Source organism: Ambystoma mexicanum, chromosome 1p (genome assembly GCF_040938575.1).
Source record: "Ambystoma mexicanum isolate Mex_15411 chromosome 1p, UKY_AmexF1_1, whole genome shotgun sequence".
Lineage (NCBI taxonomy): Eukaryota > Metazoa > Chordata > Amphibia > Caudata > Ambystomatidae > Ambystoma > Ambystoma mexicanum.
Genome location: NC_090921.1, coordinates 1,282,607,712 through 1,282,633,858, shown reverse-complemented (window position 1 = coordinate 1,282,633,858; position 26,147 = coordinate 1,282,607,712). Strand labels below are relative to the sequence as shown.

The 26,147-nt window shown below is 47.2% G+C and overlaps 1 protein-coding gene across 2 annotated transcripts in view; it reads left to right on the top strand.

The window, feature by feature from the left end:
* The window catches only part of LOC138452915 (sodium-dependent neutral amino acid transporter B(0)AT2-like), a 228,598-nt gene that overhangs the window by 190,356 nt on the left and 12,095 nt on the right, over nucleotides 1-26,147 (top strand). For both annotated transcript variants that reach the window (XM_069605263.1, XM_069605265.1), the window contains exons 8-9: nucleotides 10,389-10,572; nucleotides 11,194-11,395. In XM_069605263.1, coding sequence (XP_069461364.1) covers nucleotides 10,389-10,572; nucleotides 11,194-11,395 — 386 coding nt within the window. The remainder of the gene's footprint in view (nucleotides 1-10,388; nucleotides 10,573-11,193; nucleotides 11,396-26,147) is intronic.

Below are 26,147 nucleotides of genomic sequence, written 5' to 3'. Positions count from 1 at the left end.
GATCTGCACGTGTGCTGCGCAATTGCTGCTCTAACTGCTCCAACAGATTCAACCGATCCAAACCGGGAGCCGCATTTCAGTGAGTATCGATACGGCATGTAAGGCATGATACTCAGGCTGTCGGGGGAGGAAGATACAAGCGCTATTTTGGCATCTTTGTTGCACTCTGTTTTTGCTTATTCCTCCTTCTGGCTGCTCAGTGGGGGGAGAACGAGACAGATAGAGAGGAGGTGTGCGGTCGCTCATATGGATTTGGTTGTCCATGGTGAGAGGGGCTGCACACACGCTTTGTTTCTTACTCTGCTGGCACATTGTTTAAACTTATGTAAGGAATACTTTATTTTATGGCCACCAGTAAAAAAGGGTGTCTTCATAATCGACGCCCAAGGATCCAGGAGCAGATCTTTCATTCCCATTAGTGTATTGATAAAGTTCTTACAAGTCAGATCGAAATGGAAATGGGACAGGCTGGCCTCGCAACCTCTTTCCTCGCCTATAAGAGATCAGGTACAAGAGGTTTTAACCCTCAGTACCTGGAGAAGACGAAGATTGAAGAACATGCGTTCTGAATCTAAATTGTCTATAGTCCCTGCATTACCAGGGAGTGTTTTAAAAAGGGAGAATTATATCACCATGGAGCATGCTAGTAATCCCGCTGTCTCGCCTGCCCGTGAGGGGGGTGAGAATTCTTTAGGAAATAATTTAGTGTATCTGAAGTCATCTATGGGAGGCCCGCAAGAGGAGAATGGATCTCTTCCATCCTCCCTAGATCAATCTGTTCTCGATCACTGGCTGGACTTTATGGCTAATATTGCCAAGGAGCAGCTGCTATGCACAAGCCCCTTTGATCTGGGACTCTTAGTGGACTCACTAAGTAAACTGGTGGTGGATCCTAGCTCATTCAGCAAGAATATGGCCTAAAAGAACTAATGAATCCTCCTGCTTAAATGCTGGAACTCAGACAAGCAACCTGGATAAGGCTTGTCAATTCAACCCTCAAAAAGATCTACTAGATAAAGCCTCACAATCGGACTACTGTAGTGAGGTAGTTTTGGAACCGTACAGTCTTCCGAGAAATAAAAGTATAATTAAAAGGTCTAACATCGTTAATTCCACCTTGGAACCTTCTGCTGCCACTGCAGCAGTTGCACCGAAGCCGGCTCAAGAGGTCTACAAACCCCTCATACAGACGAATGTCCTGTCCAAGTTGGGCTCCTCCCATAACCTGTGTATTAGAAAGTGTCGGATGCCCAAAATTGAAGACACGAGTACTCAGGATTTTGTTTCAGTCAAGAGAAATTTCATTATTACTAACATCAGTAAGGCCATGAACCTAAAGAAGCCCTGCGCTTTAAAGTCCTAGCCTGGCTTAGACAGAGAACTGGGCCGGGTGTGGTCAGACTATCAGATCCTAAAATTCTCCACAGGATGGACCTGAGAGACTGGAGCTCACTCGCCGATAAGGACTGCGTCCTAGTGGGATGTGGGACTAGTTCCCTACCGGCCTTTTTAAGACTATGTAGATACATCCCGAGGGGATCCACCAGCTGTAATCTGATTATTTGACTATTCATTCGACTTAAGGAGGTTTCCCTTGTCTTGCATATTGTTGTGGATACACTCTTAGCTCATCTCTGTTTTATGTAAGAATTGTCTGTATTGTTTGTTTTTTCTGTTGTCTGCGCCCTTAAGCCTATGGGTACCTGGAGCGCAATATAAATAATAAACATAAACAATGAACTGCGAAGCCAGGTTCCAGGATCTAGAACAAAAACAGAGACACATTGAATTGAAGCTCGATGATCTTGAATACCGAGAACGAAGATCAAACATACGCATCCTCGGCCTCTACGAAAGACGAGGAGAAACGCCAGCTGAGTTAGAAAGTAGAGTGAAGGCCCTGGTGATATTGCGGTTTCATTCAGCAGCTGCCCCTGACTTTGAATTTGACAGAAAACATAGGGCTGCGGGTCCTCCGAATGGCCCAAAATCTGTTCTCGCCAAGTGTCATTACTACAGGCAAAGACAGGACATCTTACAAAAAGCAAGAGAGGGAGAACCCATTGAATTTGAGGATCCAGTATCAAAATATTTCAAGACATCTCTGCTGCCACTCTGAATAGACAAAGAAGTTGCCGCCCACTGACAACCTGGCTGCAGGAGCATCAAATTCGTTATCAATGGGATTTTCCCTTTTCATTAGGCTTTGAACACGGAGGAGAGGGCTACCGTGTTACTTCTGAGGAGGAAGCTCAAGGTGTTCTGGAGGGCCTACAAGCAGGCACGTTAGGAGTCGACAGACAAAGCCAGAAACCCTGGGGGACCGATGCATAAAACTGCACCCTCTTCACCAAGGAGAGGTCGAGCCCCTGGAACTAGAAAATATAAGCGATATAACATGCCCTGAAAGGCTAGTCCCCCGGAAAAAAAATGTAATTCAGCAGAAGTGTCGCTCTTTGAGTCCACACGCTTCCCGAGCAAGGGGGGAAGGCTCGTCCTATTAAGGAGAACAGAATGGCTTATAGTGCTTTTAACAATGGGCAATGGGTTTGTAGCCCTTGTGCAGCCACGAGAGTTCGGATGCTATTAATAAGTTATGTTGCGGGATGGCTCTGCATTTAAATAGTGTTTTACATTAGCCTGGAGAGAGGTCCCTGGAGTGGCCCTTCTCTACACCCAAGATGCCCTTGAAAAAAGAAGTGCCAAGGATGGCATTTTTCATGGGAAAGGGGGTGAGGGGGGGGTCTGAGGAGGGGAGGTATACCCAACAAATGAGTGGAGAGAAACACTTAGACACAATTAAAGTTGCACATATTCAACCTTGCACACTAGTCAGTCTCAGACATTTCACGCATGTGACATTACCTTTTCATTAGGATACCCCACCATAAAAGTCAAACCGCGACACACACCGACATGGCACTACTTGACGGGATAACATTTGGGTCCCTCAATGTCTAAAGCCTAAACTCACTGCAAAAGCACTCCATGCTGGCCAGGGAATTTAAACTCTCCAAACTAAAGATGTTATTTGTGCAGGAAACAAAGTTTGCGCAGGGAAAAAAAATTCAGGATCGTCAGTAGGGAACTAGGGGGTACACTGTGGGCCTCGGTCGGTCAAAAGAAGGGAGGGGTCGGGATTATATACAGGAATTCGGTAGGCCTTCAGATTCAGCAAATACATAGGGAGAAGGAAGGGAGGTACTTAGTATCAAAAGGGAGAATAAGATCACGTGCAGTCACGCTCTGTTCTGCTTATACGACTAACCAGTACCAGCTACATTTCTACAAGTCCCTTTTCGACTTCTTAGTTGGAAAGAGGGCACATTAGTATGTACCGGCGATTTCAATATTATTGCGGACCCTACTTTGGATTGGGAACTCCATGAGACAGGGAGCAAATTCACTGTGTGGCTCAACAGGGGGAAGATTTCTAGGCTTATTACGGGCAAACCATTTTGACACCTGGCGCACAGTACACCCAAAGGTGAGGGCATTCTCTTTTTATTCCCCCTACTCCCTCCCACTTCACTTATTCTCGAATAGACTATCTGTTGATCGAAGCCCAGAACGATGGTATGATTTTAGCTGCAACCATTGAGATAGTAGCCTGGTTGGATCACGAATTGTGTTTTCGGATTAGACCTTGGCCCATCTGTCTACACAGAGAGCAGATGGATCTGTTATGATACCGGACCCGGGAAACCTTAACAGAAGCAATTAAAGACTACTTTACTGTGACTGACACGGTATGGGAGGCGGCAAAAGCCACAATTAGGGGTAGCCTGATTGCGGAGGGGGCACACAGAAACAGGATCAGGCTGAAAAGAGAGAAAGATCTGTAAACTGAGATTGCACGCAAGAAATTAGAACTCCGTTCTTAGCCTGCAGACAGTGTGGAAATCTTAGCACAGACTGGGGAGCTCTGAAAATAATTAAGGGATATTTGGCAAGGCAAAGCGCTGATGCAACTGCGATATTTAAAGCAGAAATTTTACGAGAGAGGTGACAAAGCCCACACCATGTTGGCCAACCGCCTGCGAAAACAGAGGGCAGAAAGGGCGATCCCCAAAATTAAAAATGAAATGGGAATAGAGCTACTGGACCCTTGCGACATTACGAAACACTTCTCAAGGTTCTACACTAGCCTATATGCAGCTAAGGGGAGGGGACAGAAGACGATATTGTGCGTTATTTATAATTCCCCTGTATGCCGATATTGCGTGTCAGACGCGATATGTTAATGCCCCAATCGCAACCGAAGAAATCCAAAGGGCCATCTCCAAAATAAAAGCAGGTTCAGCACCAGTGCAGGATGGGCATACACCAACCTTTTATAAAGCTAATAGCAACTGGTGAACTCCTTTTATAGTTAAACTCATTAATTCAATCTTGGGCACTACCCAGGCCCCACAGTCATTCACTGAATCCAGAATCATAGTAATACCTAAAGAATGTAATCGCAGAATGTGCATCTTGCTGCCCAATATCACTTATAAATGTAGATGCAAAGATCTATGCAAGTATTCTCGCTAGCCGTTTAGCCCAAATCCTACCCCAGTTAGTTCACACAGACCAGGTTGGTTATGTAAAGGGCAGACAGGGCGCAGATGATGTTTGCAAAACCCTCAACTTTATTGCAGCTATCGACGAAAGAGGAGATTGTCCCATTTTAATGTCTATTGACATGGAGAAGGCATTTGAAAGAGTCGAATGGCCCTTTCTGCGTATGGTTATGAGGTGGCCAGGATTGGGTGAGCTATAATTATCGGGGGCATCGGCACTCTACCGAAATGCTACTGCTAAAGTTAGGGTTAATGGTGTGGCATTGGATCTCTTTAACCTGACATGAGGCACACAACAGGGCTGTCCCTTGTCTCCTCTTGTTTGCTTTCGTGATGGAGCTGTTGGCGCAGGCAATTCGAACAAATGCTCAAATTCATGGGGTTGAAAGAGGAGGGAAGGAATACAAGTTAGCGCTATTCGCGGATGATATTTTAGCCTATATTTCTCAACCGTTTGAATCGGTGCCCGCCCTTTTTGCCACCTTGAAGGAATACGGCACATTATCAGGATTTCGAGCGAATTTGAATAAAACAGTTGTGCTAACGCTCCAGCCGAACTCAGTTATTCCAGCACAATTAGTTGCAGAGTGGGCCTTTCAAATACCGACAAAGGGTATAAAATACCTTGGTGTACAGATCACAAAAGATTTAGCTAGCCTATTCGACGCAAACTATAGACCTCTTTGGAATACCATCAAAGATGATTTAGGGAGATTGTCCAAATTAGGGCTCTCCTGGTCTGCTAGGTTCACGTCCATTAAGATGAATATACTCCCCAGATTCTTGTTTCTCTTCCAATCACTCCCAGTGGTTTCATCCAGAAGTTAAGCGGTCCCTCCCGGCGTATTTGTGGGCGCAGATGAAGCCCTGGGTTTCATGTGCAACCTTGACCAAACCGAAAGACAAGGGGGTCATGGGATACCCGGATCTCTTTGAATATTATAGGGCTTCTCAATTTCGCATCCAAGTGGATCACTTGTGGGAAAACACTGAGAAACAATGGGTAGAACTGGAAAATTAGCTATTTATGCCAGTAACCCTGGGCGAATGGCTATGGGTCCCATACCAGACCATGCCACGTAAGATCCGGAAGCACCCAGTCTTAGCGGTTCTGCGGTCCCTTTGGCGTCCCACACGACTATGAAGGGAGTGACATCCTGGCTATCTCCCATCAGTTGCATATGGGCCCCTCCTATTGGGGATCAATTAATAGATGTAAGTCGCTTTCAGCCCTAGTTTGAATAATGTTTGAGAGCAGGGCAGATGTGGAAGGAAGGTTTCTATATGTCAACGGCAGAGTTGGAGGAGGCACAGCACGGTACCACGATAGGCCCGCTATGTTATCTGCAGTTGAGGAGCGTACTGCAAGATCCGCACTGGAGGGGCTCCCTTTCGGAGGCTGCTTACGGTATTTAAGTGTTAGCCGGGGTTCATGGGGGTTGATAGCCCAGTTATATAGTGCACTCTTACCAGAGGCCATCTTCTACAACCAAGTACTCAAACCAAGTGGGACGAAGAACTAGAGTTGCAGGATCAACCAGACGCATAGGCAGTAATGTACAAGGCAGTATGGAGCACATCTTAGATCTATGCAATACAAGATGCACAACGGGTGGCTATTGTTGAGATGGCACCTGACCCCACAACGGCTGCCAAATGTTTCCAGGGATAGCACTGCATTGTTGGAGGGGGTGTGGTGAAATAAGTGATTATTGGCACCAGTGGTGGAGGTGTGTTAAGGTGCAGATGTTCTGTAACGTGGTCCTGGGCTGGATACAGGCCATAGATGGTATTTCTAGGAGATTTCCCCATTATTGGTCCTGTTCAGAATAGACGGACGCGGAAGAGACAAACGCAATTCTTTCGCACATGCCCTGAAAGTTGTTGTTAGCAGCTCGAGTATGTCTGACAGTTGAATGGAAAAACAGTACTCTGCCAACGAAGGGGGAATGGCTTACGAAGGCACACACCATATATCATGTGGAAAGTATTAGTGGCCCTGCTGGAGTCCCACTCAAACATAGACATGATCTGGCTCCCCTTTTTGGAATGTTATACTGATTATAGAAATGCATTGAAGGGGGAGGGAAAGAGGTCAACGAGAGAGAGCCCATGAACAACTTTAATGTTTCACACAGTGCCTGTTTCTTGACTCTCAGGGTGGCGTATAACATCATAATGTCAGAATTGTATATGAAGGCTACTTAAGTGCAAAGGTGGAATGGTACTGAGAGGTGTTGAGGTTAATAAAGTGAACAGTGTGGTTTTGAACGTTACTCTAATGTGCGGGGGGTAGGGTAAAGGGTAGGAAAGAAGTCTATAGCTGCCGATGCAGGATAACGCATGTTCTGAGATAGCATTGGTTAAGGCCGTCGGGGGAAAGATAACTCGGAGAGAGTTCCATTTGGACTATGTATAAATCAGACGTAAGGGAAGGGAAAATGTTTTTTTTTTTTTTACTTGGGTGTTTATGATCAGAATACCATTGTCTCTGTGATGTAAATATGTGAATGGTGAAGTTCTTAGATGTGTTGTAAAACCAATAAAATACTGTTTAAAAAGAAAGTTTGAAAAAAGGACTGCCCAATCTATTGGCCTGCTATACCAGATTTCTTTAAGCTTGCATATTTCACAACATAATGCTCCAGCTAATGGTGTCACTAAATCCTGTAGTAGGGATTTTAATCTCAATTTTCATTGTTGTTCTAGTTTATACAATCTAGAAAAAGCCAAGAATGAATTTAGATCTGGAGTCAAGGTATCAAAAATGAACCACTGTGTGGCATGCTCCAAATGTTGTTTTTCAATCAAATGTACCACTTGTTTTCAGTGCAGCTCTTGGACCAATGCTCACTGACAGGGGTGTTGCTAGGTCTGGAAAAGACCTGGGGCTACTCTGATGTCAGAACTGTTGAGACTGGGGGCTAGCTCGCCTTTTGGCTGTAGCTCCTGAGATTCTAACCGGGGCTACAACTAAAAGACCAGGGGCTATAGCCCCCTTAGCCCCCCCCCCAGCAAAGCCTCTGCTCACTTATGTGTGTTGATACTGACCTTGTTGTCGGAGCAAATACCTTTTTTAATTTTTTTTTAAAGACAGTGACAGTCTGATGGATGCAGGGAATTCCTAGGTTGCCTGGGCTAACCATGGGATCTGGTCCCACAGTATTAATTCTTTATGGCTGAACACTTTCCTTTTATCGAGTGTCATCCCTTGCATGTAGCTAGAAAGGAGTACTCTATAAAAGAGCTGCTTGGATCTGGGCTAAATTGAGTAGGTACCTGCATGCTGGAAATGAGGCATTGCAGACACTAGTACTGTGCCTACCTATGCTATGCAGGCACACATGGGCAACAGCTACCTTATTCCAGGTACCATTAGGCTCCTCTAATGGAAACTGATGTGTGCATTTTATGTAATGCTTGGGACCCTGTCCTGAACCATGTTCACACTTCTGAGGGAGGAGTAGCGATGCACACAAAATCAAAATGAAAGTGAAATTGCTTAGAATTAAAAAGATGTGTATTCTAAGCTAAGAGCAGTAACCTTGTGGTGTAAAAAATAAATCCAAATACGAACCAAACGCATATTTTTTGGAAAAAAGAGGAACACAAACAAATCCAAAAACAAAGAAAGCAAATGTGATTGAAAATCGCATTTCCCGTTCAATTGTTGGAAAATAGTGGAACCGGTACAAGTAGGAATTTTGGGCTGGGGGTGGCCAGGAGAAATGCTGGTACTGCAGCCTCAGCAAACTCTTAAAACTATTGCATCTATTAAAAGATCACATTCTGTATTGGACTGCAAGTGAATAACAGATTCGGCGATTTGGGAGAGGAAGGGATAGTGTTGAAAGTAAATATTAAAAAGTACTAAAACAAGTTTACTGCAAGGGTGTTGAGATAGGAGAGGAGTGGCATGGTTGCTGGCAAATACTTGTATTTAAACAGAAAAGAAGGAAAGCCCTCTCTGTCCCTATGACTAAGAGGGGTTTCCCTGCCTCAACTAATTACTAATGGCTAGGTCAGAATGTCCATATAAAACAAGTAGTCTGCGTTCATGTGTCATAAACCTATTCCCATCCCTTACAATTGAAACTAAATTAAAGAAAACATTGATGTTCTCGATCCAGAGGGCTGGCTCCCTTCCTCTAGACTTTCAGATCCTCATAGGTATATAGCATAACATTTTCTCAACAGGGGAGTGTTTCCCTTCCCCAGGCTTTTCTCAGGCTTTCAGAAAGTTCTAAAACAATGTTCTCAGTATCAGAGGGAATCTCTCCCTTCCCCTGGTTAAGTTATAACACAATCCAAGAGGGTGTCTCCCTTCTCTTGGCACTTTTTCACACAGTTGCACTTCAGGGGGAATAACTCCTTCCCCCTCGTCAAGGTATAGCACTAGCTAAGAGGGTGCCTCCCTCCTCTTAGCACTTCATAACAATGTTCATCAAATTCACCTTGTACCTGGCTGACTTCCTTCTCGGGTACTGTGTCGATGAAGAGAGCTTCTTTGATAACTTGCGGGCCCCAGATTCACCTTTTTTTCACACACAGTTCCAAACTCGATGCCTGTTCACTATCCTGCCAGGTATCCTCTGCGGGTCCTAGACCCTTTCATGTTGGCTTTTCCGCTGTATTTTTTTGGGTCCAAGACCCTTATATGTATAAACAGTACACATGGTTCCTAGACCCTAGGTCTGCGGCTTCTCTCGTTTCTCTTCCTCCCTCACACCCTGTCGGCAACCCACGTACCTTGGGCTCTAGTGCATCCAGGTTCTGTCCTCGTCGGGTCTTGTGTGTTGTTCGTGGACCACTCTGCGTCCCCGCCGGTCTCTTCCTCCCTCAACGGGTTTCACTGTCCTCTCTGGTTCTCGGATTGCGGGGCTTCTTCCTTCTGGTACCAAGACAGTCTGGAGTCTTGGTAGTCCAATCTACCAGCCGGGGACTCTCCTGGCAAGCGACTCGCTCCGTCTCGAAATGCCTGGCTCTTCTGTCCCGTTGGGAGTACTGCTTTCCGGTTCCTTGGGAAAGGATCAGACTCCATGTTTGAAATTACTTCTTCTATTTCAATTGTTTCTTGTCCAATAGGAGACTGCAAAAGACTACAATGTTTCTTGTAGTTGGAAGAAGTCATCTTCATACTCATCAAAGTATCGCCTTCCAGAGTTTGTAATACATCAGTTGGTATCTTTTTCGTCTGGGTTTTCCAAATTACTGGATTGGCAAAAACACAAAGGGATAATAAGGGAGAGGACCCAGGAAAGATTTTGGGAAGGTGTGGTGAGACGAGGAGTGTTAAGGGGACACCATGTTTTCTCCAGGTCATCCCTCATCCCTTAGGGCTATCCAACACCATGTGATCCTCCTGTTGAGCACCACCCCCAGTGCAGATTCGTCACACTTCATATTTACAAATCACATCTAATTAATAATTGGGTAAATTACTTGTTTTTAATGGCATTATTAAATCAATTGATGCTTGGTCCAAACTGTGCAACAAAATGATGTATACCATGATATCCTGGTATACATGTACAGCTGATAGATGGAAGAATGATGTTCGAGCATTCATTTGGCCATTGGGTGCTGCCACTTGGACATTGTGATCAGTCGATATGGCACTGAGGGCAGATGGCTGGAAAGTGAGGAGAGATGAATAGGCAATGAAGGCGAATGATTAGTCACTGATAAGCGGGTGCATGCTACTTTGGGGACAAAAGGAGTTCACTCAGTGAAGGAAGTCATTGCCCCTGCCGTTTCATTGCTAGATTCTGATTCCATGTCAAAATCCATGTCTCCGTTTCAATTTCTCACTGTCTTTATTAGGAATATGGAGAGTATTTGGAACCTGGTTGCTAACCAAAATCTACCAGCCCATTTCCTTCCGAAAGAAAACATCACCACCCCGACGGAGTACAGCAGGTGGTTCCATAGTGTTGCAGCAATGGATAACCACACTCTTCATCAGCACGGCATTGAGCACTGCCAGGTGGAGAACGAGATGAACAAGGTGTGTCTGCAACCATCATTTTTTTCTTAAACTCGACTCTTGACAAGGTTCTGCACTACCCCAAAGCCCTTAGAATGAAGTACTGCTTTGCTTTCTATTGGCCATGTCCTGTGTCTTACAATATCAGATTCTTGGACTATTTCTATAGAGTCGGACTAATGATAACCCACTTCTCACAGCTCACGGATTGCATTATCCCATTCTGCATTTTACATTGCCTCTTTACTGCATCAGATGCTAATAACATAATTTATATTGATTTTTCCTGATGTAAATCCTATTACCATTTTGTCCGAGTGCACTGGGAGTAGTCCTGTTTCCTCCATTGTCTACTGGCTGCATTATTGCAGGGCATGCACCCGTCTGTTTGGCTGCCCTGGGAGTGATCTAATGGATGCACTGTGTGTAGTACCATTTTCCTCATGGTCTACTAACAGTAGTGACGTGGTTGCCATAAACCCATTACCTACTGGCAGCTTGAATGTAGTCTGTTGATTGGATTAAATGAAGTTCCCACCAAACCATTGATTCACTGCTGCACTGGAGCAGGAAGCTGTAAAAGTGTGTGTTCGTTTTGTTTGGGAAGTAGGCAACATTAACTCTTTGTCATGCTCTCTTCAGGGCGTGGAGGGCACGGGCCTCGCCTTCATTGCATTCACTGAAGCTATGACGCACTTTCCCGCCTCGCCATTCTGGAGTGTGCTCTTCTTCTTCATGCTGCTGAATCTGGGGTTGAGCACAATGTTCGGGACAATGCAGGGCATCATCACCCCACTTCTGGACAACTTTGCCACATTGCGCAAGAGGAAGACCATCTTCACAGGTAACCCTGCTGTACCGTGACCTTTCTTTGTCTGGTAAGAAGACAGTCATAGAATCCCTGGGAAGCAGAATTACGGTGACAAAATAAGAGAAGTCTGTCATCTAGTGCCCCACCCCCAATACCCATTCTATTCACGAATAGGCACAGTGATGGATGCAGAATCCCATCTCCTTTCTGCTTTTGTGCATTCAATGCTCCATGGCAGCAGTTTTCAGCCCGTCTCTTCTAGCCATTTGGTGGCTTATCTCATTACCACAACATAACCAAGGCAGCGGATCCACTGGTCTAACCTTGGCATCAGAGACTTTAGGGATTTAATTATTGGATACCAGCTAGAAAAAGTATAAATATTGTACTTTGTTAGAGCACCAGTGTTGGAATGTACACCATATATATGCTTTCCGAAATCCAGAGTCCCATGACAGCCCACCGTGCATCGTCCTCCTTATATCATGTACTTGGGAAGAGGTGGTGAGCTCTGTACAGAAAGGATATATGGTGGTTGACTATTTTATAAGCACATATTAGCAGTGAGTCAGCAGGCTTACTGGTTCTAACTCACCAGAAGGGTCGTCCTACTGACTTAGAGGTGATAAATTGACAGTGGAAACCCTCTCAGAAAGCTGTAAGTCCCTCATTGGTTTTCAGAAATACATTTATAAATGTCAGCCCTGTACCGTCTCCTTTTTCATAACCGCCCTATTACATGGTTACTAGAGATAAAGTGTTGGTTATTTTGCATGTAAACCTTCTGGTTTGGACATTACACTGTGCCTTGTTCCCTAGCTGTATTGTGAAGCGTGCGTCCCCTAGCACCTCTGGCAGACTTAAAAGTTCGGTCTCAGCCTGCACCAGCTAATGGTGAACCAAGGAGACGTCCAGCAGGCTCTTTAACTGTGACGCTGAGTTGCTAGATGGGTGTTGTGGGAACCCATTTAGAGTGTAAAGTCTCTAGCCAATCCCCCCACTCTTCCAATTAGTTCCATTCACTCGTGCTTATCAATAGACGCAGTAGCTCCATACTTGCAGCTTGTGCCCCATTTAAGTCTTGAGTATGTTTTGGTGAACCAGTCATTCAATCTGTGTGCGGTGGAAACCTTTTGTAGATCTGTTTCTGATGCTTCTTAATCTGCTTAGAATCACATGCTGTGCGTATGGTCTGACATCCAGTGGTAACCGCAGAGTATTGCATCTTGTCTTTCGGGGACCGAAAGGGGACGTCGGCATAGGAATGTCTGTAACACTATCCCTATCGTGATGTGTAGTGTACCCAAAATACCTCACGCGCTGAGGTCCCTCAGATTGTTTTTTGTCGCCCTATAGCGGAGCTCTTGCATAAGAGACATTGTTTATCTTTATACCGTCGGTTGTTCCCTTATAAGTCACTTCGACAGCGATTAAGAACTTTGAAGAAGACTGCAGGAAAGTTCTACGGCGGTGGATTTCAGCGCCTAAGATCCGGTGGCTGAGGAATCCATGTGGCCGGGCCCTCTGGCCGGCCTACAAAGTAGGGTGAGTGGGGTCGGGGTGGCCATATCTTTCATTATGTCTTTTCTCTTTCCCCATCTTTGTCCTCTAGGTCTGGTCATCTTCGTTTATTCCTTTTGCTATGTAAAGGACTCCATTTAGGTTCTGCCCCAAGTGTAGGGTCAGATACCCGTGGAAAGACGAGCACAGAATGTGTAATTCTTGTCCCCCTCCTCCCCCCCCTTAGATCACGGCGAGAAGCGGTGTGTGGCTTTGTGATATGGAAGTGGTGGCGGCAGGAGGGGGTTGCGGAAGTGAGCAGCCGGGTACAAATGCTGGCCTTCGAAAAAGACTACTGATCCCAGAATGCCCCATGGAATACCGCATCAGGGAGGGGGCCCACCGATGGGAAAAGAAAGAAAAATAAGAAAAGGGAGAACCGGGTTCGCGTATCAGATCAGACCCACCAGAACAGAGGCAAAGCACAGGGTTAACCCACAGCGGCCGGAGCAGGGAGGAGGTGGGTAATCGGGGTCAGGTGTGACAAAACCGTTGCTGAGAACACCAGGGGCTGATTACGAGGGAGGAGTGGATCAAGGGTTAAAAGCAACTCAAACTCTCAACCGGAGTCTTCTCTTGCAGGAACGGTGCGTGGCGATGGGCGCCGCACCAGATTGGAGTGAGACCAGCGGAGAATACGAGTGGGCTTACTAGGAAGAAATGGAAAACCTACAGAGTGACACCGTACCTTGTCCGAGACTCCAGACAGCCGTACAGAGCAGAAAACCGGCAACCAGAGGAAAAGTATTCAGAGAGGTGAACAGTGGGCCATTGCTATTTGTTTTCTTTTTGTGTGCATCGGACGGCGGCAGGTTGAGGGCTGAAAGCCTAGACACGCCAGGGTGTGATAAGAGACAAGTGGGACTGACAAACGCAAGGCGCAGCGGCAGTGCCTGCGAGGTGAAAGGAACCATATTCATTTGTATGAATTAAATTATCTGAAGTGTTAGTTGTGAAAATAAACAACGTTTGAAAGTAAAACCTCGGTTGTCTCCGGCTGACTACTTAACAGGCTTGTTAGCTCCTTCGGCCTAAGACCCTTAAAGCGCTGTGGAAAGCGGTGGGCTGTGTATGGTATGTCGCAGGCTGACCCCTCCTCCCCTACCACCACACCCGCCAAAAGTGACTGGGGCACCTCCGATGACCAAACATACATATTGGATGTTATAGACCTTGAAGCGGACACTTCTAGGTCCGCCACACCCGTTCCTGACCCTTCAAGGCCTGACGCAAGTCATGCTTCAGGGACAACACCCGGCATCGGGGGCATACAAAAACCGCAACACACTAAACACACCACCCCACCACCAATTTCGACAGTTCTGTCGAAAAAGGTGAAAGCGCCAACAGGGCTGTCGTAAATTTCAGCAGATTCCTCTGATCGGGTGGATCAGCAGCAGCCTTCCCCTCATCTGCAGTCCTAAATCGGGTTTACACGTCGAAGCGCGGTCATGCGATGCTCCGACGGTTCCTAAAGGCCCGGTAGGCCCGAAACCTACTACTAGGCCTCTGGGTGAAGAATCTACCACGAGGCCCTCAAACGCTGAGGTAGGCGGTACATCGTCCGATAAGCCTTTCGAACCCGTCAACTCACGCCGATTCGGCAGAGATTGAAGACAGTATCGCAAGAATTACTTTGGCAGTTGGGCTGGTACCTACACCGTCGGAACGCATGAGGCAGGCCGCGGACAAGTCTAAAGACACGCCATGGTGCCCTGATACTCGCGAAACCTACGAGGACAGTCAGGAGCCTCTGCCCAACACCCTTGGAGACAAATTTCGACGCCAAATGGCGGAAAACAACTTTTTTCCACCTTTTAGGCCCTTCTGGTTCCTCTTAGTGGACAAGGGAGACATTTGAGGGGTACATGGATCGTCTTGAAAAAATCCTCATTTTCTGAGCATCCTTCCTCTAAGAGATCTTGTGGGGAACGTATTTTAAGATCGGCTTAATGTTTCCAAGAAAATCAGACCTGCGGGTTCTGTCCACCATGAAGATGTGCCCCAGATGGACATTTACCCGGACATCTACAGTGAAGAAGGCCTTTCCTTCCTACAGGACTACACTGAGGACCGGGCGGTTGCCATGGACAACTGGGAGGAAACCCAGCAAGTGGAAATGGAGCCATGGACGCTCCCTGCGCAAGATCAGGATACTGATGTTCTATGCCTGGATTCTCCTCCATCCATCCAGGCTCGCCAGGCCTCGCTTGTAGACAATCAAATGGCCTTCCATGCCATCTTAAGGAAGGCAGCAGATCACTTTCAGATCACTACACAGGAGGCGGTACCCGAACAAGACTTTGTGGAGAAAATTCTCAAGGAGAAACCCCCCTCAAGCCAAGCAATTCCCCTCCTAAATTCGGTTAAAAGAAGATTGGCCCCCTCCCTGGTCACGCCAGCTCAGACCCGGGCAGTGAACCCGAGTGGAAAAATGACTTCGACCAGCTCCTTCGGGCCCTCAGTATATTAAATGCCACGCCACCCCAGACTCCTTGGTAGTCACTATCACCCGAAAACGGGTAGGAGTGTACCCCTGGCTACGGGGGAGGCACCTCCGGATAAGGAATCCAAGAGGTTGTACGCCCTAGGTAAGCGTGTTACCGCGGCAGCTGCATACGCCACACGCATAGCAAATAACACCACGCTGCTGGCCAGTTATGCAGACTCACAATGGAACCTTGTACAAGAAGGTCTCCAGGAGGTTCCTGAACCCGTTGGGTCCAGGCTTCTCACCATCGTGGCCGAGGGCAGGCAGGTAAATCAGAATATAATCAAAAATACTCTGGACACTGCTGAGACAGCAGGCAGGTCTCTGGCCCAGGGCACTCTACTCAAGCGGCACGCTTGGCTTCGCAACTCGGTGTTCAAGCCTGAAACACAAGCTGCTCTTATCAACAAACCCATAGAAGAGACCAATCTCTTTGGGAAAGTGGTCGACTATGTCCTAGAGACGGCCAAGAAAGAGCATGAGACTCAAGTCCTTGCAACAAATAACTCAGAAACCTTCCCCCCAAAGGGGAGGTGGGTCTCGTTGGTCCTTTCGAGGGCAGTCCCGTGCAAGTCAGGACAACTACAGCACGGGAAACTACAACTCTGGACAAACATCAGGAAGCCCCGCCTACTACCCACCTAGGGGTCAGCGATGCGGCAAAGGTAGAGGCAGATGCCCCAACCCCAGAGGAGCCACAGCCTCTGGTCAGAAATTACCAACAGATCCAGATCCCCTCCCATGTTACCCTGGTCAGGGGGCATTTAACATCTTTCCTCACGGCATGGGAGGGGATAACTTCAGACCAGTGGGTTATAAAGACGGTCGGCCACAGGTACTGCAAGAGGTGGAAGCACTGCTCTGCTGGGAAAGGACGCCATAGAAGCCGTCCCTACTCTTCAGGCAAACAAGGGTATTTATTCAATGTACTTCCTTGTACCCAAAAAGGACCTCAGCATGCGCCCTGTTCTAGACCTGCGCCCAGCGAACAAATTTATATAACCTCAAAGGTTTCTTATGGTAACGCTACAGGAGGTGATACCACTGTTGAAACAGGGGGACCACATGGCAACATTGGACATGAAAGATGCATACTTTCATATTTCAATGTTGCCAGCGCACAGGAAATATCTATGGTTCATGATGGAGGACAGGCATTACCAATTCAAAGTGCTCCCCTTTGGCATCGCCTCAGCGCCAAGAGTGTCTACAAAGGTCCTGGCAATAGCGGCAGCACACCTTCGCAGACTGTCCGTCCCGGTTTACCCTTACCTCGACGTCTGGCTCATAACATGGGACTCTTATGACGCATGCTTTTTGAACACCCAGAAGACCATAGACCTTCTGTTCAGTCTGGGATTCTCCATCAACGAGAAAAAATCCAGTCTAGTCCCCGTCAGTAAAACAATTTCTGGGGGCTCTAATCCGAATGAAGGACGGCCTCATCTTCCCCTTCAACGAGAGGGTTCAGAACCTGCTTTTTCAGATCCCTCAATAGGTATGATGGCGTCATGCAAGTACTTGGTTCCCCATGCTCGGCATTTGTCCATGCAAGAGTGGCTCAACAGCCAGTGGTGTCAGGCCAGCCGACAATGGATCTGGTAGTTGTCTTGCCAGCCCTCGTTCTCTCTGTAGTGGTGGTCGAGGGAAAACCTCTTGAAGGGGAAAACCTTCACCACCCCTGCAGTGGAAGCCACTCTCACGACAGACTCATCTCTCACAGGGGGGGTGGCTCACCTGCTTCAGCAGACAGCGCATGGAGTGTGGTCCCCACAAGTAGCATCCAACCATATAAAACTACTGGAGCTATTAGCAGTGTTCAAAGCACTGAAAGCCTTTCAAACACAACTACAGGGGAAGACAGTCCTGGTCCTGACAGACAGCACCACAGCCATGTATTACCTGAACAAACAACGGGCACACTCTCCAGGGCTATCCAAGCTGTGCCAAAACATTTGGATGTGGGCTCTCCAACACAAGACCTTTCTGTTGTCCCAACACATTCCAGGGGAACTCAATCTTCCGGCAGACGTGCTCAGCAGAGATTTCCAACTTCCCACAGAATACGAATGGCGTCTGCACGAAGACATTGTGTCCAACTTCTTCGCAGAATGGGGCTTCCCAGAGATCGACCTGTTCGCAACTCAGGAGAACGCCCAATGCCAAGACTACGCCTCCTGGTACCCCCAGAACCTCTCCAAGGGAAACGGTCTCTGGATAACATGGTTAGGGAAATTTGTTTACGCGTTTCGCCCCCGACTCCCCTACTCAACAAGATAATGCACCAGGAACCAGTCACCATGATATTGGTAGTCCCCATGTGGGCCCGCCAACCCTGGTTCGCTCATCTAATGGAAATGTCCCTCTCCCCATCAGTAAAACTACCCTGCCCGTACAACATGTTGTCTCAGGACAGGGGGGGAAGACCCTACACCCATGCCCACAAACTCTGAATTTAGTAGCCTGAGGTCATAGAGTTTGGATACCTTCAGCTCCCTCAGAGATGCATGGACCTTCTCAGGGAAGCTAGGAAACCGAACACCCGCTATTGCTATTCCAGCAAATGGAAACGGTTTCTCATCTGGTGTAACACCAAGGACGTCAATCCCATCGATTCCTCACTCACACACATTGTGCTGTACCTAACCCATTTGTTAGACTCGGGGTTGGTCTTCAATTCTCTAAAAGTTCATCTTGCTGCTCTTTCAGCCTACACCACGTCACAACAGAAGGTGTTGTGGTGGAACATACCAGTGATTAAAGCTTTTATGGAAGGGGTTAAGAGGATTCATCCTCCTATTTCTCACCCAGCTCCTGGATGGGATCTAAATGTGGTTTTAACCAGACTCATGGGACCTCCCTTTGAGCCAATGCATAAAGCAAGTCTAAAAGGCCTTACTTATACAAAACGGCCTTCCTAGTGGCTATCGCTTCTATCAGACGGATTAGCGAGCTACAGGCCCTTTCTGTTCTAGACCCTTTTGTTACAGTCCACAGGGATAAGGTAGTTCTGCGCACTCACCCCAGATTTGCGCCTAAATTCATCTTGAAGTTCCATGTGAACCAATCGATCGAACTACCTACCTTTTTCCAGAATCCCACTAGTGTGGCCAAAAGAAGCCTACGCACACTAGATGTGCGCAGGGCAGTCATGTTTTACCTGGAAAGAACTAAACCAATTTTTCATTTCAGTGGCAGCTGGTAGAGAAGGGGAATCCTGTCTCTAAATCAGCTATCTCAAGTTGGATTGTCAAATGCATCACACTGGGTTACGCTTCTGCTAAGAGAGAACTGCCCTTCAAGCCTAGAGCACACTCTACTCGGGGCACTGGGGCTTCCATAGCATTCATTGCAAATGTTCCCCTAGAGTCCATTTGCAAAGCGGCAACCTGGAGTTCTGTATACACCTTTACAAGACACTATTACCTAGACACTCATTCTAGGTCTGGTTCTCAGGTGGGACAAGTAGTACCAAGACATCTTTTCTCTACTGTGCCTTCTCACAACCCACCTCCAACTCCGATTACTGCTCGCTAGTCTATGCACAGCATGTGATTCTAAGATTAACAATCCTCAGAAGACATGCATTACTCACCGTAATACCATTTCTGATGATTGTATCTGCTTAGATTCACATGCGCCCTCCCTGCCTCCCTGATCGGGGTGAAAGGAACATAGACGTCTTACTACTTTCTCTCTTCATGTACTCACTCACTATAGCCTTGTACTCCCTCATGGCAGACAAAATACAATTGGAGGGACCTTGGCACATGAGGGATTTTGGGTACACTACACGTCACGATAGGGATAGTGTTAGACACGACTATGCCGACGTCCCCTTTTGGTCCCTGAAAGACAAGATGCAATACTCTGCGGTTACCACTGGATGTCAGACCATATGCATATTTAGTTCAGCGTCCAGGTAAACGCCTTATATTTTAACATGGGCTGATATAGGGATGGTGTTACCATCTATGCAAAAGGAAGAGTTGGCGGGGCTGGGGAGTTTTAGCGATGGGTGGAGCCCACGATAAGGAGCTCTGTTTTACCATCATTCAGACAGAGGTGAAGGTTGGCCATCCAAGCCTGTATGATGCTGAAGACGTGATTGATGTTGGTAGAATCTATGTCATGGTTGCCAGTGATTTTTGAGGAGGACCTGCGTATCGTCTGCAAAGTTGGTGTATGGGATGTTAAGGCTGTCTATGTGGTCAAAGAGGGGTTTGGTGTACATGTTAGAGAGTGGGGGGAAGAGGCAGGAGTCCTACCGGACACCATAGGAGACAGGTATGGGGTCAGCAGATTCCTGGCCTGCGAAAACCCTAGTGGATCTGCCAGAGGGAAAGGATTGGATTGGATTGGATTGGTGGTAAGGTGTTTGCAGAGGATTTCATGATCTACAAAGTCGAAAGCTGCAGAGAGGTCTAGCAGTAGGAGGATGGCGAGATTGCAGCTATCCCTAGTGATCGAGCTGCATCTTGAGGTCAAGGAGGGCAGATTCAATGCTAGGTCGAGATCTGAAGCCTGACTGGCGGGTGCAGAGTAGATTATAGCTTTCAAGATGTAGTTGCAGTTTTGATAGGCAGTGCGGTCCAGGATTTTGAGGAGGTATGGGACGGTGGGGATGGGGCGGTAGTTTGTAGGGATGGTGGGGTCAAGAGTGGGTTTCTTCAGAAAAGGCGTGACCCATGCCTCTTTGATGGCAGTAGGAATGGAATTGGACTTTAAAGATGCGTTGTTAAAGGTAGTTATGGTAGGGGCCACGGATTCTGCACACCTTATGACAATGTGGGCTGGGCAGGTGTCTCCAGCACAATTAGATGCTTTCAGGTGCAGAATGGTAGTGAGGACTCAGGAGGGCAGACGGTTGAGAGGGGAAGCGGGGTTGTAAATGAGGAGGTACAGGGGTGGTAGAAGGGATTCTTTTAGAATAGCTTTGTCCCTTAGCATACGAGTTGGTGTCCAGGGTGGATTGGATGAGAGTGTGCCACCCTTTATCTTTCAGGAAGTTATTAGACGGGGGGGTTCCTGGGATTCGAGCTCCCTGAGAAATTTGAAGAGTTCTTTGGTATCGGAGATTGCATTTGAGATTCTGGTTTTGAAGATGTTAGCTTTAGTCTCAATGATGGTTAGTTTATAGATATTAGCTGAGCACTGGAATGTTGCTTTGTTGGCGGGAGTAAGGTTTTTCCTCCAGAGATGTTCAAAGGTGCTTTTCTTATTCCGGAGGGAGGCTAGGTCATCGGTATACCAATTATGGGTTTTAGGTTTTTTACAGGAGGTTGTTTTGAAAGGTGCGTGTTCGACAAGTGCAGAGAGCAGAGCAGAGTGATTGGATGCAAGGATGGCCTCTGGTTGAGAAGAGGTGGGGCTGATTTGAGGAAGGCTAGGATGGAAGGGGGCAGCAACTTGGCTGTGAACTTACGTGTGTGTCTGGCGGTAATGCATTGTGGTTGTGGTTCGCTGGTAATAGGGGTGTTATTAGTGGTGGTGCGAGGGTGACTGGGATCATTAAGTGATCTGACCATGGGAGACGGAGAGGGGGGGGGGGGCTTGGAGGGAGGTGTTGCATGGTAGAATCCAGTCGAGTATTTTTCCTTTCTTGTGGGTTGGAGAGCCGACTAGTTGAGTAAAGTTAATCTCTTCAAGGGTGGATGTGAGCGTGAATGCCTTACGATCGGAGGAGTCATTGTGGCCAAGATTGAAGTCTCCTAGGAAAAAGAATTTGGTAGTGGGCTTGAGCAGATGGGTGATGAGGTTGGGGATGTCAGTTTCCGGGGTACACTAGTGGGAGGGTTAGCGATAGAGAAGTATGTAAATGGTATTTTTTGGGAGAGGTTTGAAGTTCAGCCAAGAGGATTTTGTAGCCTGGTAGTTGCTGCAAAGGTGATGGTGGATTTGTGTATGAGGGCTACACCCGATCGTGGGCCATCAAGACGATTGACTCGTAGGATGGAATATTCAGGGGCTATGGCGAGGGAGAGGAGGGGGCTGGCAGTATCCTGTAGCCAAGTTTCAGTGAAGGCTAATGGGTCTAGGTTGGATCCTAAAAGGAGTTTGTGAACGTCAAGGGCGTGGGCGCAGATAGCACGTACATTAATAAAATCACAGGCAAGAGTGTTGGAAGGGGAGGCGTGGAGGGGATGTGTTTGGGGAGGGGGAGGGGGAGGGATAATCAGAGTGTTAGGAGGGTATGCAAGAAAGTGGTTTTTGGGGTTAGAGGGCAATATGCTTTTGGTTTGAAAGTGGAAAGTCGACTGATTGGAAACCAGTGGAGCACCCTGAGTGTAGGGGATGTGTTTTTTTTTTTTGGAGAGGGGACAGGGAGGAGCCTTGCTGCAGAGTTTTGAATCTGTTAGAGCTTTCTGAGCTGGGGTGCCTAGGCAGAGGGAGTTGGTTTAATCTAGGCGAGAGAGGTTGATGGCCATAATTGCAGAGATTCTGTGCAGGTAGGAGAGACGAGGGAAGATTTGCCTGAGGATGCAGTGGTGAAAATGGCATGATCTGGAGACGGCAGTGATGTGACGAGAGAGTGTAAAGTCCAAGCTCTAGGTGCAGCCCAGGTTCTTTATGAGGTGGATGCTCCAGGGGGGTACTAGGGAGGGCGGCCAAGGAGTGGATTGGGGGAGGAGTGCTGTCTTGCTGCAGGATGAGGTGGTTGGCTGTCATCGGTGTAGCAGGTAAGGTTGTGAGAGTGGATGAGCACGGGGAGGGGGCTTAGGTAGAGGTTGAAGAGGAGGGGGGAGAGGGAAGCTCTCTGTGAAACCCAGGAGAGACTGGGCAGGGGGGAGGGTGGTGATTTGGGAGCGGTTGTAAAAAAAAGATCCATCTTGAAGCAGTGTCCCTAATGCCTAGGGAGTGGAGTCTGTCAGTGAGAGTGATGTGGTCTATGGTGTCAAATGCTGCAGAGGTGAAGGAGGATGAGGGTCGCACATCCTTGGGAGTCTGCTGTTCTTTTCATGTCATCCCAGATGGAGACAAGGAAGGATTCGGTACCATGAAGGGGTCTGAAGCTGAATTGGACAGGGTCTAGGAGGCCATTGGATTTTGTGAAGAGGCAGAGTTGGGAATATGTTTTGCGATCTGGGAGTTTGGCAATGAAGTGGTTGTTTGAGATTGGGCAATAGTTGGAAGGGAGGAGGGGGTCGAGGGTTTAACGTGAGAGGTTTTGAAAGCTGCTGGGAAAACACCTGATGTTGGTGGATGGTTAATTATAGATCTAGCGATGCTACCTCTGCAGGTGGTAAAATGTTTTTAAGGGGTGAGGGGGGGGTAAGGTTCTCAAGGGGATCATGAGGGACAGCTGCTGGAAAGTAGCTTCAGGAACTCTGAATGGGAGAGTGGGGGGAATGAGCAGAGGAGGGGATCTGGGGGGGCAGAGGAGGGGAAGGAATGGGACAGAGGGGTGATAGTTGCTAATCTGGCACTGATGGTGAGGTTTCTTTCGATGATGATGTTGTAAAAGTGATCTGACTGGGAATCGCAGAGTGATTAGGAGTAAGGAGTGGAGGGGAAAGAGCAGAGAGGGGCCTGGAATTCCACAATGATCTTGAGGAGGTCCCTACTGGTGTTCAGGGTATTGGAAACCATAGAATGACCTTTTGGCTTTTCATAACTTTGGCCCTGTAGGCCCTGATCTGCCTGGTTAGGGTGGGTTTGTTATGGGGGATGGGGTGTCAACCCACCATTTGCGTTCCAGTCGGTGGTTGAAAGATTTGAGGGAGGGAGTAGGACCTTATCTGTGGGAGGAAGATCTAAAAAGGGTGAGGGGGCTGAGGGCATCAGAGAGCCAGCCGTTGAAGTGGTTGATGGGTGGGATTCCTCCTTGGGGTGGGAGGTTGAGAAGGGAGGGGGGTAGGGAGTTGGCCAGGTCCAGGGAAACAATGACCTTGTTCGAAAGGGAGGTTGGAGATCTTGAGGTGGGACGGGGGGGGGGGGGTCATAAGTGAGAAGATGGCAGAGTGATCAGTCCATACTAGAGGGTGGGCAGAGGGTGAGGAGATAAAATTGGTGCAGCTGAATACTGCATCAAGGATGTGCCCTGCTATGTGGGTGGGGGTCCTGATAACAGTTGGGTCATGTTGAGGGCTTCCAATGTTGAGTGGACGGGTCATGGGTTGGTGGGGGGCGTCGAACCAGATGTTGAGGTCTCCTAGCAGGGTAGGCAAGGGTTAGAGATCAGGGATTCTGCTAGGGAGTCACTAAGGGAGTCTGCAAAGTTTCTAGAATGGGCTGGGTGTTCATGTGTGTCCTTCACTGATGTCCTGCTAAAAACCAACATTAGCAAAGCCATCAATATGGGTTGTGTAGAAGTATAAGGTATTTGCCAGGCACTGCCATTATATACTTAGCACTCGCACCATTTTGCAGCTGCTACCATCGATGGCCAGTTAATACCACTATGGAAGTGCCTGGCAAATGCCTTTTCCATGCCTACACAAAAGCCAAATCTGTTGACATTGCCAATGATTGTTACAGATTTCCAGATGATGCCCACATTTAGGTGGGACTGGATGGCAACGCCACACCTACCATACATACACAGAAGACATGAGTTTTGGTTTTTGTGTATGCATGGGAAATGTTTTTGCCAGGAACTGCCGTAGTGGTATTAATGGGACATTTATGGTAGCTGCTGCAAAATGGTGAGAGTCACTGGGCATATAATAGCAATGCCTGGCAACTGCCTGATTTTATAAACAACCCAAAACTGTTGGCTTTGCCAGTGCATGTTTTTATCAGGACTTCAGTGAAGGACATGCAGAGTGCTTATAGATTGAATGGCTAAAGGCAGACCTGGTCAAGACATGCTTATTACATCCGTGGCACGTTTACAGCTCCAATTCAGTCATTAACTGACTGCTTTTAGAAAACACTTCAAGCACAAACTTTAATGGTAAGACTTGATAAAGTTTTCTCAAAGAGATCCCGGGAGGATGTGTTTTGTTCTGGGAGTGGCAGGTAGTGGTTGGAAATGGCCACTGGGATTACCATGGCCATTGCCAGTTAATGGGTGGGTAAATAGCCAAACAACACCTACAAGCTTTTGTGTCCCTCATATGCCATTCTCACTAGCTGTATTCTAATGCAATAGTTTCGGCTTAGAGCTGGTGCTAAGCGCGACCTAATAGCCTAAACTAAAAATAAGATTAAACAAAATTGTAAAAAGTACACACTTTCATTGATTTGAACACACATTTGTGTAATGTAATTCTTAGAACAGCAGATCCATGAATAATTTTACTGAATTCGCAACGTTTGAAGTGCACAACATGTATCCGGTAACCCCTAACCCTGTCATCCTGTGCTCTTTAAACAAAACCAAAAACAATTGAACATAGAATGCAGTGGCTGCTGGTGATTTTTTTTTTTATTTTTTTTAAATGTATTGGAGAGGTGTACATATATTGAAAGAGCCAGAACCAACCATGGCGGGTTCTGGATGGTTCTCCCAGTGTGAACATTTTTAAAGTAGGGTTAGAATGTAGCATTTTACAGCACACTTTGTTTGACAAATTGTGTAAAAAGCCATCCAGATTACAATCCGTTTTGTAAAGTAACGCATGCAGGAAAAAAAACGGACGCAAGTTACCAACAGTGCACAGGCACATTTTTAAATGCATATTCTTTATGCTTTTGCCCACAATGTATGCTTGTATTAAAAACATTTCCTGTTGGTTTTTCCCATGCATGTCTGTGCTGCCTTCACCAATGTTCTCATATGAGCACATACACGTTTGCTGTGCCCATAACACCAGTAATGATACCATAAGAAAACACGTCCATCCTGCCTCTGGCAAAATTTGCCAACATCTCTATGTAAGAACATATTCCTGGCCACACCACAGTAAGAAAATATGTCAAGACTGGCTTCAAAAACGTAGGGCAGTAGGGCCATGTAAGAACACACATCATGCAGTCTTTACCCTTGATGCTAGTGCCCAGCACACACCCATTTATACATCATTCAAATAATCCCGCTCACACAACATACTTTCTCATTCACAAGAGCACACAAACAACATATATTCTCTTTCACATACGCATTTGCAGACACAAATCCTTACATGCACGCATACACACACACCTACATTTCTTAACTGCGGCCGACACTGTGGCTCCCACCAACACGAACGAGGAAACGGGGTGAGCTTCCTGGTTCCTGCACATCCACAGTAGAGCCGGAGCGCCTCCGCCACTCTGCAGCTGGGCCTCTGTACAGGGAGGGACAATAGCGCCCCCCGTGCACATTCAGCCCTGCAGTTCCTCAGCCTGCATCCCCAAATGGCCATGCAAAGCTGGGAAAGCAAAACTCCCCCTTCTGTGTCTTGCCCATTGGGCATGGATGATTGGGTAGCCTTTGACAGTTAGTCACCCAAGGAGCGCTCAATCAGCTGCTTGCTGAAGGAGCACTCTGTGTTTCACTGGACTGCCTTTGGCTCGCCCATACTTGGGTGATGGGTTGGCGCCCTGTTGCCCATTATGGACGAGTCTCACCTGGTAAGCAGCCTGTGAAGGGATGGAGGTGCGTTGCAATTCTTACTGTATTATGCCTTGTCTCTGCCAATAGATTGTAGATCGCTTTACAGTACCTTTCTGCTAGACCTGGTAACCGCCAAAGGTTTTTTTTTTTTTGTTCGTTTTTTTTTTGCCATTGTCATCCCCAAAACTTTAGAAATGCCAGTTTCTTCTTTTCCATTGGGTGAACTGAAGATCCTTCGGGTTGTCTCTGTG